Below are 12,470 nucleotides of genomic sequence, written 5' to 3'. Positions count from 1 at the left end.
ACCCAAGCAGCGATAACTCGGGTTTTCTCTGTGGACTTTTAAAAACTCCACCGGTGTACCTCAGGCCGCAGGTAAACCTCTGCAGCTGTGGGCGCCGTTTGGCGTCCCGTCGCCAAGGAGACGGAACGTCCTATTTTCCGCGCAGGGGGGGCTTGATCTTCCCTCCTCTCCCAGTCTGCAGCGCGATGCCAGAAAGATGCTCCTAGGAACCAGCGGGGTTTCTGTCTAGCTCCGAGCGTCCTCTGCCCCGAGCGGGCGTGGCGACGTGGGCGCAGCCCGCTCCGAGGGAGGCCGGGCATCCGCGGCCCTCCCCGGCCCTCCGCGGTGGTGCGGCCCGGGGCGCGCGGTCGGGGCTTCGCGAAGCCGCCGGGACGTGAGGCAGCTCGCAGCCGAGGCCCTCAGGATGCCCGAGGCCGGGAGCGACGACCAGGACCTTTTGAAATGGAAGAAGAAGAAGCCGCCGGTGCGCCGCACCGTTAGCCAGATCTGCCCGCCCCCTCGGCGGCCCCTGACGGTGGCCGACATCCGCCCGGGCATGGAGAACGAGAGGCTGGGGGTCGTGCGGGACTCCATGTTTCAGAACCCGCTCATCGTCAAGGTGAGCCTCGCCCACGCGTGCCGGTGTCCAGCTCCGAATCTCGGCCCGCACCGCCGCCCCGGGTCCGGCGCTCGTCGCCTTGCTGAGCCTCAGGGCGCTCGGCTCCCCATCCCCGAAGTGGGGCGCTAAGGGCGCCGGCGAACCGGAGGAGTGATGGGAGAGGGAGGAGCGGAGGCTTCCCCCCGCGCGCTCGCGGCGTCGCCTTTCCCCCGCGCCCGTCCGGGCGGCCTCCGTGCGCTCCCGTTAACTTCACAGGTTCACTTCTGCCACCCTCCCACGAGGGAGAAAGGTGCGGATCTGCAGCGCAGGTGTCCCTGGCCAGCGCCGGCGTGTCACCAGCGCCCTGCCCAGGGTCGCGCCGGGAAGGGCCAGCGGGCTGGAGCTGGGGCGCTTGGGGCGCTGGGGCGCCTGGGGTGCTTTGGGGGCGTTGGGGTGCTTTGGGGGCGTTGGGGTGCTTTGGGGCGTTGGGGTGCTTTGGGGCCGGCCGGGCGCGAACTCCCCCGGCGCCGCTGGAGGGCAGTGCGCCTTTACAAATGGACGCGCCGCGCGGATGGTGCAGGTGCGCGCCTGGGGACCCCGCGGCGAGGACAGAGTGAGTCCAGCGGGGGTGGTGGGTGGGTTCGAGTGTGGGTTTGGGGGCGGGAGGAAGTCAGCGTGGGTTCTCTTATTCCTGCGCTGGAATGAGCTCAGTTAATTGGCTCCTGGGAAGACACCTGCTCTCTCTTCTTGGAAGAGGGATGGGGTCGGGGTGCAGGCGATGAAGTGGGAGGATGGCCTCCCGACCCGGCGCCCTTCCTAAGCCGCCGCAGTGCCACTCCCCTCCCCTGGTGCGACAAGGTGTTTCCTGTTCTGAGGGTCTAGGAGACGTCCTCAGCCTCTCGCTCTGCTTTGATAGTGGGGCCACTCGTGAGCGGGGCCAGCTCTTTCCCAGGACCAGGTGACGAGCGTGTGGAAGTCTCTCTCACATAGTGAGTGCGCGTGTGGTGCCCGCCCCAGGGGTGTTGGTACACGTGTGCGGATTCTACTGTAGGGAGCGTAGGTGTGAGCGTCACGTCGTGTCTGGGCTTTCCTCCCCGTTGGCGGGGTCCGAATAGCGGACAACGGAATACTGGCCGCTGGGTGGCACTAGCTCGACCGTTTCCCATTCCATCCTGGACTTGGGTCCCAGAGTCCGGGAGCGAGGGGACCGCCCCTGCCTGCAGCTCTGGCTGGGTGGGTGAGATGCCCGGTGGGATGGCCCTGGCCTTTGCTGAGCGTGCAGGGCGCACGGCGCTCGCGCGCTGCCCTGGCGGCGGAGGGAGCTTTGGGTCCTCTGCTCCTGCCTGGGCCGGCGGCCTTTCCCTCGGATTTCCCTTCCCGGGTCTTCAAGGCCCCGAGGTCCTTTCTGTAGCAGGTAAGGCTGGATCCCACATTTCAGAACTTGCCACCTCCTGTACGATTTTCTTTCAAAATCCCGACAAATCAAAGTCGGCAGAGAAGTTGAGCTTGAAAAGAAAGCTTGACCACTGCTTTTTCTAGACCGTTCACTGCAGGGCTTTTTGCGCCAGGGTCTGGCTGAGCCTGGATTAAGAAGTCATGGTCACTGACTCCCAGCCCAGTGTGAATGTTTGTTTAAGAATTCTTATCTGAAAGGCAGAATTACACAGCAAAGAATCTACCAGCGAAATGGCCGCAACAGCTGGGGCTGGGCCAGGCTGAAGCCAGGACACCCTCAGGGTCTCCCGAGTGGGTGGCAGGGACCCAAGGCGTTTGGGCCGTCATCTGATACTTTCCCAAGTACGTTAGGAACAGGTTGGAAGTGGAGCAGCCAGGGGACACAGATGTAGGCGGTGGCTTGAGCTGCTAGGCCATACACAGTTCCCTCAGCCCAGCATTACTTTAGCCACTCAGAAAAAACAACAAAAAATAGAATAATTTTTAGAAAAAATGAGGTTTTTGGCTTTTAAGAGGAGAATTGAAAGTATTTAATGTTTTTCGCCTTGAAGCCATGCCCGTGTGTGTCCCCTGACATTCTGTGGAGCTCGGCTGTCTGCTTCGTGGCTTGTCGCGCAGCCTGGCTGGTGTCTGCCTTCTCCTGGCCGTGGGTGGCAGGGCTCCACAGGACCATCGTCAGCACCGGGAGAGTGACGGGGCTGTGTGTGTTTGGGTGTTGTCTCGGTCTGAACCTACATGTGTACATTTCTGGTGGAAGAATCCAGCACCTTGAAAGCAGTCATTTATTCCACCCCTCTGGAAGGGGGTGGGGGTTGCCCACAGTGTGTGCTCCAGTGAATGGGATCAGCAATTTTTTTTTTTTCATTGAAAATGCAGAAGCACCAAGTGAACAAACCCAACCGTGGTGTTTGGCACCCTGGAATTTCCCAGCATGCGTCCACATCACTTATTGAAGAACATGTGTGCCAGGTGCCACTGAAAGCGAGTGAACAGGGACAAACAGATCCGAGAAGGGCTCGGCGGCGACCCACCGAGCGAGTGACAGGAGAAGGTGGCGCTGCTTGCCCTTAGCGCGGGCTGCTGCTCTGCTGTGTGAAGGGGTGAAGGGACGTGCCGTTAGCCCGGTGCCTCTCTGGGTGGGAAGGATAAAATCAACCAGAGAATGCACCAAGCCTCCTCCTGCTTGAATCTCGCTTTCCGGGAATCTGGGACTCGACATGGAATCCTGCGACAATCGCCTTCCAGGCTGTTTCCCGGCACCTGTCACAGAGGCGCCCTTTCTGCCGTCGGAACTCAGCTGTCAATACAATTACAGGGAGAGACTGCTGGGCTCGCTCCGCTGACAGCCCTGACTCTGCTGTCGCCCTGGAGAGGAAGCTCTGTTCAGGGCTCCAATGCAAAGCGCCGACGATCACGGTGCCCCGATTTTTCCATAATTTATTGCTGACTTTGTTTTTTTTCTGTGGGCGTTTATGTCACAAATAAGAAGCGCATGCATTTGTAAAGTTGAGTCATAGAAACACAGTGTTGGGAGAGTTGGGGGGTGCAGAGAGAAGGTGACAGACAGAATCCCAGCTCAGTCGGGGGTGGGATGGGCTGCTCTGAGGTGGGAGCAGAAGGAGGGGAGACTTGGGTGCCCTGGCCTGCTCCCTGGGAGCTTTTGGACAGAAGCTGTAATTAGTGAGTTGGGGACGCCTTAGCTGGCACAGCAGCCAGCCAGAAGGAGCAGTCACAAGCTCGTCTGATTCCAGCATCATTTCTCCGTGTTCCTCCCATGGTGAACTTGATCCTGCCTCAGTACTTGTGGACAGCCAAGAGATACTTCCAGAAGGTTTACGAGACATAGTGCCGTCTTGGAGAGCACAGGTTTTAGGATTCAGCCTTGCCCACCAAGAATTAACTGAAATATTTAGTTAGGGACCTGGGATCTGTGTCTTTGTATAGTACCTGCCTCCAAGACACTGTCAGGAAATGCTAGCTCTGTTGTGCACACATACACGCGCACGCACACACAGCAAGACAGGCAAGGTCATGGGCAGGCTTATAAGTGAATCGCACTGCCCAGAAGGGGTCCTGAATGGGGGCAGGGCTTGGGGGAGCTTCATAAAGAAACAGACCTGGATGTGGGCCTTGAACAGGCGTGAGAGACGGAGTCAGCTCAAGGTGAGGAGCTGGGAAAGAAAGCCAGGCTCCCGAGGTACTGCCTGCGCCTCGGTCCCCGCCAACTCCGGTTCTAGCTTCTAAGCCTCAGCATCTTGGCCAAGAATGTGGCAGTGATCGTCACGAGGAAGCCTTTATTTAGAGCCGATGTGCTCCAAGTGGATGCACTGCAAAGTGAGGCAGCTGTGCTGTGCTCGCGTAGCGTCACGTTGCTGTCAGACCTTGGGTGTGAGCGCAGACCTGAGCGAGACGGGTAGCAGGTGGACACAGCAGCCGTCCCAGCGCTGGCCGGTCTGCTTTTTAGGTTTGTGCACTGCGTGGAAACACAGCATGAGGCTTTTTCTGCGCAAGAGAATATGCCTCTGATTGTTCACATCCTTTTACGTTCAATTATGACATAATAGAAAAATAGAACGCATTGGAAGGGATTAAGAAGTGTGCTTTCCGAGCTGATGGGCTGGTCTTGGCTGGTGGCTGGGCAGGTTCCATTGTTCTAGGGAGCGAGGTGGGCTTATCTATCCTTGCAACTCTCCTACTTTTCTTTTCCCTTCTTTTTAAAATCAAAGCCTCCCTCTTTCTAGTGCTGTGAGGTAGGGCCTCGTGAGGAGGGAGGCTGAAGCGAGGAACTAAGCCCGCTGCCCAGCCCCTGGGGGCTCCTTCCCCTGGCTTGTCACCACCGCCTGGGGGCAGGTGCTCTGCTGGCGGAGCCGCCTTCCTCTTTGTCTCCCAGCAAAAGGGGTGCTCATGCTTTGAAGCCTTAATGAGGCTCAGACCTTAGAGTGTGGGTGCTTCCCCCAGAACTCAGTTGCCTTCAGTGGATGGCAGAGTGCTGCGGTGCCATGGCTGGGTCCCGCAGGAATTCTGAGGCCTGGGTGAACAAGTTTAGCGCTGACTTTCAGCACCTTTTGCAGGGTTCCAGGCACAAGCGTTATTATTCATTGTGTAATTCTGGCTGCTTTTTCCTTATTTGGAAGACTGGGTTGTCTTGACTTAGCACTGGCCTGTGCAGACAGAATTTTGATACTGTTTTTTATTGAAGATATTTTCAGACTACTAAGGTTGCATGAACTAGAAGAAGTCAAATAGATTTTTTTTGTAAAGAAGCCGCATCTTTATTTTAAAAATTTAACCACAAACTAAATCCAGTTCGGTGCTGACGCTGGATCCCACCACGGAGCTGCTAGGTTTGGGATGTTAGTTCTGTGACTGCAAGAGTGTCCCATGCAGGGCCCGGTGCAATGGCGCAGTGGTTAAGGTCCTCACCTTGCACGCCCGGGATCCCATATGGATGTCAGTTCTAATCTCGGCAGCCCTGCTTCCCACCCAGCTCCCTGCCTGTAGCCTGGGAAAGCAGTCGAGGACGGCCCAAAGCTTTGGGACCCTGCACCCGGAAGAGGCTCCTGCGCTCACTTGGGGAGTGAATCATCGGATGGAAGATCTTCCTCTCTGTCTCTTCTCTCTGTATATCTGCCTTTCCAATAAAAATAAAATAAATCTTTAAAAAAAAATAAGAGTGTCCCATGAAGCAGGGGACTGAAAGCAGACACAAGACATGAAGGTCAGGCAAGCATATTCATGTGTCACGCTGTCATGGACACTGAGAACCGGGGTCTGTCCAGTCCAGCCCCATCTCTTGTTCTTGCTCAGGAGCCCTGGGGTGACTGGGAAAGACATGAGACAGACCAGCTGTTGCTATTATCTGTGCTTGGATTGTCATGTCCTTCTTGTCAGATGGCTATCTTTGTAAAAATTAAAAAGACATACCTTTGGGGAAGGATTCACCCTGCAGTGAGCTTCTCCGTGGAGTCTTTGTGCAAACTCCTGAATCAGGCGAATGCAGGGAGGGATGGGGGTGTCTGTTAGAATCCTCACGGCTGCAGCTGATGCTTACAGACGGGTGCTGCTTGTCCTGGCGGTTATGAACCTGCAGCCGGCTCTGCCGAGAGCGAAGCCAGCGTGGTGGGGAGCCTGGCAGACCTGGGCGTGAGCCCCACCACAGCCCCCTACTCACTGTGTCACCCCTGAGATCGCTGAACCCTTGGTGCCTCAGTTTCCTCCCTGGAAAATGGAGTGGTCGACACCTGAGCGTGGGGGGGCCGTGAAGCTGAGGGGGCACTGAGGAAGCGAGCATTTGGTGTGGTTTCCATCATCATGGTTATCAGGGCTGTTCATAGAAAATGTGTGTTATGCAAAACTATGTGTGGACTTCGATTTTTTTGAGGGGGAACATCAAAACAATTTTTTTCTGCTTCCTAGAGTTTTAAAATTAATTTTATTTATCTGAAAGGCAGAGAGACACTGAGATAGAAATATATTAGCAGGGTCGGTTCCCAAAAGCCCACGACAGCTTGGGGCTGGATGGGCCCAAAGCCAGAAGCCTGAAACTCCATGCTGGTGTCCCATGTGGGCGGCAGGGACCTAAGTACTTGAAGCCAAGCTGTGCCTTAAGAGCAAGCTGCAAACAGAGGGGAAGCTGGGACTTGAACCCTGGCACTCAGGTAAGGAGACGCAGGTCCCAACAGCATCTTCACCCCGTGCTAAACACCCGCTCTAAGCTTACCTTGTCATTCTATGTTTCCATGAACGTTTGAAAGTGCTTTTGTATTTGTATTCCTGTAAGCACCGTATTGTTCACATCACTTGGCTTTAAGTAAATGTTAAAAGCCCACAGCGAGAAAAGTCTGCTGAAGCTGTTACTCGCCCCGCCAACCTGTTGCCCACCTCTTGTCTCCTCCTGTGCCCTGGGCCTGATGAGTGTGCCCTGGCTAAGGGCGAAAGCCTCCCTGTCGCTGGTGTCCATGCCATGCTTCTGCTCGAGCGTCCTGGGGCAAGCAAGTTGCCTTTCCTTCTCCTAGAGTGTGAGTTCTAACTTTGCCTGCACTCCAAGGTGGGCGGGAGGATTGACTGAAATGAGATAGCAAATTCTGGGAAGAGACAGCAATGTTCTAAGATGAGGTGGGTGATGGTACATGTCTGGAGAAATTTTTGGTTGCTGCCACTGGGGAGGGAATGTTCCGAGAAGAAACCAGGGATGCCAGCCAACACACTGCAGCTCTCAACGTAGCATCCCCACCTGTGACCAGGAATGTTCTTGTCCCAAAGGCCAACGGTGCCAAATCTGAGAAGCCTGGAGCAGACATAGGTGCAGGGACGGGTCGGGGGCCACTTGCTGCAGGGCGCCCATGACGCGTGATTAGGTTTCTTCAAATCTCACGATCGAGACTCGCTGTTCATTGTGCTGCTCTATGTGCTTTGCTTCTGCTTTCCCTCTTCCGTATGATTTATCATGCAAATTTATTTGAAAGGCAGAGTTAAAGACAGAGGGAGAGAGGATCTTCCATCTGTTGGTTGCTCCTCCAATGGAATGACCAAGGCTTGGTCAGGTTGAAGCTACGAGCTGGGAACTCCATCGGGGTGTCCTCTGTGAGTGGCAGGGAGCCGCACACTTGGGCCATCTGCTGCTGCTTTCCCAAGCACATTGGCAAGGAGCTGATTTAGTTCATTGGAGATTAAACTCACAACCAGCCAGAAGCCCCGGAGAGCTTGTGTTCTCCCTGGCGCGGTGGAGCCAGTAGATCCCCGGCCAGAACATCTGCATCTTTTCATCCACGGGCCATCAGGGTTTGGTCAGAGAGCAGAAGTGTCAACACGTGTCCCAGCACATGGGTGGGAGGGACTGGGAAAGAACGCAGAAAACACAAGTCGAGCCAGAAAGGAGGTCTTTGGGTGTTCTTTCGGAAAGCAGGCAATGCATATGTGGGAGAGCAGCGTGCTCTGGGGAGTATGTGATACGTTCAGGGATGTGGAGCAAAATCTTTGGCATCTGTCTGCATGAGTGAGACTGGCTTCTCGGAAGCTCTTTGGTTTTGAGGTGTGGTGGGAGCCAGAGCAGGTGCCTGGCGTGTGTGACCCACAGCAGCATTCCTGCCTTCGGGCTGCGTTAGAGCCTGAGCTCCAGGGAGCCGGAGCTCATCACCACAGCCTCCACGGAGAGAGGGGCGCCCAGAAGGCGTCAAGAGGGCTGCTCTTTCCACCATGTGTTTCCGTTGAAGCAACTGGGAACTGCCCTGGAAGCTTTGATGACCTGCTTGCTGGATGCCAGGGAGTGCGGCCTTGCCATGTGAAATGCCTTCTTCGTGTAGGACTGCATTCCTAGTTCCCATCTGCCTCCCAGGGGATGGTTAAGAAAAGAGAAGGCGGCTTTTCTGTTTGGTTTTGCTGAAGCTGCTAATGAATGTATCAGTGAGTAAACATCTGTGGAACAGGGCCGTGAGCTAAGAGGTTGTTTCTAGGGGCGGGCTTTTGGTGTGGCAGCGAAGACACTACTCGGAACTCCCACAGCTGGCATTGGAGAAGCTGACCCAAGCCCCACCCAGCTCCCTGCTCAGGCACACCCGCATGTGGCAGGTGGTGGCTCGAGTACTAGGGTCTCTGGCACCCACACGGAGGACCTGGGTATAGTTCCAGCTTCCTGCCTTAATCCCCGACTGCTGCAGGGATTAAACCCACAGAGTGTAAACCCACAGGGTGCTCTCTGTCTGTCTCTGTGCCTTTCAAATAAAACATGAAAATGAAAACTGAGAAATGTGTTTAAATGCCTGGAGAGAAGTAAAGAAAACTTCCTGAGAAGTGGGTGGTATGCTTGGGCATAGAATGACTTTGCACAGGGAAACCTGCCAGAAGAAGTGACTAGAGGGCAGTGGGCAGGAGCGGTGTGCGGGTGTTGGGGCTGTTGGGCAGCTGTGGGGTTGAGCTGCAGCAGCCAAGTGGGTGGACAGTAGGTGGACAGGAGAGGGAGGGGGCACCTGGAGAGGGGCCGGCTGGCACACGGGGTTTTCAGTAGCAGTGAACAGAGATTTGGGCGTCTGTGAGTACCACGACAACAGGAGGAGGACTTGCGTGGGTTTGCTCACTGCTGTCCGCAGCAGGCCCACCTGAGGGCCGTGCTGCAGGCGTGGTGCCGAATGCTGTGAACGCAGGGAAGCTGCTCTGGACCACCAGGCTTGCCCTGGAAGAGCTCTTAAGCAGGTGGGCGCAGGCAGACCTTGATAAACACCCACGGCGAAGGAAGTAGCCACAGCCTCTGGTGGGGGTCTGTGCTCAGTGCCAAGGGCTGCCCCAGCTGGGTGTGGAGACCGTCAGTCACACAGGCCCCATGATTTGCACGGAATCTTTTTTTGGAAGTCAGAAACTGATGCTGAGGGATCGCTTATCCCCTCCAAACGCCTACACAGCCAGAACTGGGCCAAGCTGAAACTGGGCATATGGGAACTCACTCCTGTCTCCAGGGTACCAGGAACACCTGCTGCCTCCCTGTGCGTTGGCAGGAAGCTGGGATCAGAAGCAGCACTGGGACTTGAACCCAGGCCCTGTGACGTGGGAAGCAGGTGTCTCACCAAGTACCTGCTCCTCACGCTGAGTATTAACGGCAAGTTTAGCAAGTATGTGGGGAGCACAGAGGTTGAGTGCTAGGTGGGTCCAGATTGTGCTGGGGCCTGAGGCTTAGACAATATAAGGTTGGGCATGAAGTTCAGCATTGAAGATGCTTGTATCCCATATTGGGGTGCCTGTTGTCCAAGTCCCCACTCTGTCTCCCCTGAGCCTACCCTCTGCGTGCCCTTGAACCATTCGCCAAGTATGTGTTGTGAGCTCTTCCATGCCAGGCTGTGTGCTGCTGGGCCTTGGTGGACAAGTCAGCCCATGTCCCTGGAGCAGGCAGAGCCTGGAGAAGGTGAACAGGAAGCTGAGTGTGAAGTTCTGGGTGTGGGGGAGCAGGCTAGGGAGGCTGTACCTGGTGCCTGTGCTGCCTTCGGTGAGTGCTACCGGTTGTAGGGGAGAAGATGGCCCAGGCACAGTAGGAAGCCCAGAGCAGACCCCCTGCTCCAAGGATAGAGGGCAGGGTGTTTGCAGCAAGACAAGAGGAAGCCACTGCTGAGCCGAGGCAGGGCCAGAAGCAGAAGGCCAAAGGCACCTGCAGGGGCCAGGAGAGGAGGAGGAGGGAGACAGAGAGCTGAGGGTTGAGAGACAAGTCCAGAAATCCGCCAGGGTCTGCCATGCCCACGCTTCCCTCTGCACTGGGGCAGCAGCCAGCGGCCAAGATGGAGGTGTGTGGCCCAGCTGCCAGCTGCTGCCATTCTATTGCTGGGACAGACCTGTTAATTGCATCCCGTCCCTACCAGCCTGCATGTTTGGATGTGTGTCGCTGTGATGGTTTGGGGTTAGCGCCTGCGATTTGTTTACTTTTTGCAAGTTAAACAAGTCTGGATCGGAACCACGCTGCATTTTTGCTGCTGATCCTTTTGAGGGAAGCAGCTGGGGCCATTGAGAAGGGTCCCCGAGGGCTGAGTGCTGGGCTTGGCGGCTTCTCCAAGCCCTCATAAACTGCCACTGAAGATTTTGCTCTCTCTGTAGGCACCCAGTGGGTATAAATTCAGAGGTTTAAGCAGGTCTTTAAAAAAAAAACCAAGCTCCACTTCTAAGAGGCGAGCGCCTGCGTGGTGTTTCTGAGCTCTGTCTTAGGCAGCGCCTGTGCCTGCTTCTCCAGGCAATCCCCCCAGGATCCCCTCGCAGGAATGTGGGAGTGCTTGCCCAGCTGGTGGCAGTCTGTGGAAATGCACCTGCTGACTTACTGGGCATCATGCTGGCTCACTCATGCATCTTTTCAGGAATCCCAAGAGCCAGCTTTGTGATTATTCTCATTTTATTTATTGTTTTTTTTTTAAGATTTATTTATTTTTATTAAGCAGATTTACAGAGAGAAGGACACATAAGAGAAATCTTTCATCTGCTAGTTTATTCTCCAAATGGCTGCAACAGTTGGAGCTGATCTGATTGGAGACCAGAAGCTAGGAGCTTCTTCTGGGTCTCCTACTCATGCGCAGGGTCCCAACACTTGAGCAGTCCTCTGCTGCTTTCTCAGGCCACAAGCAGGGAGCTGGATGGGAAGTGTAACTGCCGGGATTAGAACCGGCGCCCACACGGGATGCTGATGCTTGAAGGTAGAAGCTTATCCTGTTGAGCCATGGTGCTGGCCCCTTATCTTTTAAAGCAAGATTTATGTATTTGAAATGCAGAGTTACAGAGAGAGAGAAGTAGGAAGGGGTGAGATATTCCATCTACTGGCCCAGCTAGGCTGACTCCAGGAGCTTCATCCAGCTCTTCCAGGTCGGTGCAGGGCTGAGGACTCAGGTCGTCTTGTGTGCTTGCCCAGCTGGATTAGCAGGGAGCTGAGTTGCACATGAAGCAGCTGGGACGCGAACTGGTGCACCTGTGGGATGCTGGCAGGCAGGTGGCAGCTTGACCTGTTATTCCATAACACTATCCCTGTGTTGCTTTTACTGAACAGGTGGGGAAGCCCAATGTTACTGAGGCTCCCACACAGCCCTGCGTCACATTCAGTGGGGCTGGGTTCCCAGCCAGACGTGTGCCTCCATAGCCTGAAGTCAGAACTGCTGCCAATCCCAAAGTTTAGTGGCACCCGTGGCCACCTTAGGCCTCCTCCCCAGGTCTCGCGTCCTCTCACTGCTGCGAGATTTGTGTTTTGAGCTCGCAAAAGCTCACAGGCGACACGTGCACATTGTCACCACAGGCAAGCGGCATGGCTGTGCTCCTTGCGAGCTGTGCGCCACACTGGCCACACTGCGAGGACCCCTGTGTCCCCGTGGGAGGAGGAATCTTGTCCCTTGACACCCATGTCATCTGCATCCACACGGAGCCGGTCAGCGCCATCCAAATGGCTTTGTTGCCTAGCAGTGCACCCGCACGTGCGCCTAGGGGGCTGCACAAGGCTGAAAGCGATAGGGCCAGGAACGGGGTGCAGAGGTGTTGAAGGGTTAGGCGAAAGGGGGGAACCCCACGACCTCGACTGGTCCAGAGTGACCGCAGGGCTCAAAGGAGGAGGGAGGGCATTTTAGATGCAGCCACGGGCCAAGTCTGGAGAGACTGTGACTTGAGGAAGCAGACGCTGGGAGGTCCCTGGGAGAGGGTGCCTGGAGAGTCTGGCTGGAGTTTGAAGAAGAAACCGGACTCCAGGAGGAAAGGGGTACAGGAAAGGCATGCACCTGCTAGCCCGGGAGCCAGGACGACGCCACCCTGGTTCCCCCGCCCCCTGCCCAACCAGCAAAGGGCTCAGCCTTTCCAAGGGAAAGATCCCCCTCCTTCCTCATCCGTCGGGGATGGGGGAGGCCCTTCTTCTCCCAGCCTCCCTAATCAGAGTGAGCAAATTGTTATCAGATTAGCACCAGCAAAGAAAAGCACAGTCCAGCTCACCCTCCCAGTT

The 12,470-nt window shown here is 55.9% G+C and overlaps 1 protein-coding gene across 1 annotated transcript in view; it reads left to right on the top strand.

The window, feature by feature from the left end:
• The first annotated feature begins 403 nt into the window (after positions 1-403).
• Positions 404-12,470, top strand: part of CFAP77 (cilia and flagella associated protein 77) — a 125,820-nt gene continuing 113,753 nt past the window's right edge. The window contains exon 1 of the mRNA XM_040963772.1: positions 404-598. Coding sequence (XP_040819706.1) covers positions 404-598 — 195 coding nt within the window. The remainder of the gene's footprint in view (positions 599-12,470) is intronic.

The sequence above is a fragment of the Ochotona curzoniae genome, unplaced genomic scaffold (genome assembly GCF_017591425.1).
Source record: "Ochotona curzoniae isolate NIBS_2020 unplaced genomic scaffold, NIBS_Ocur_1.0 scaffold_3208, whole genome shotgun sequence".
NCBI classification, from domain to species: Eukaryota; Metazoa; Chordata; class Mammalia; order Lagomorpha; family Ochotonidae; genus Ochotona; species Ochotona curzoniae.
The sequence above is the reverse complement of the archived record's forward strand: the minus strand, read 5'-3'. Positions and strand labels throughout refer to the sequence as shown.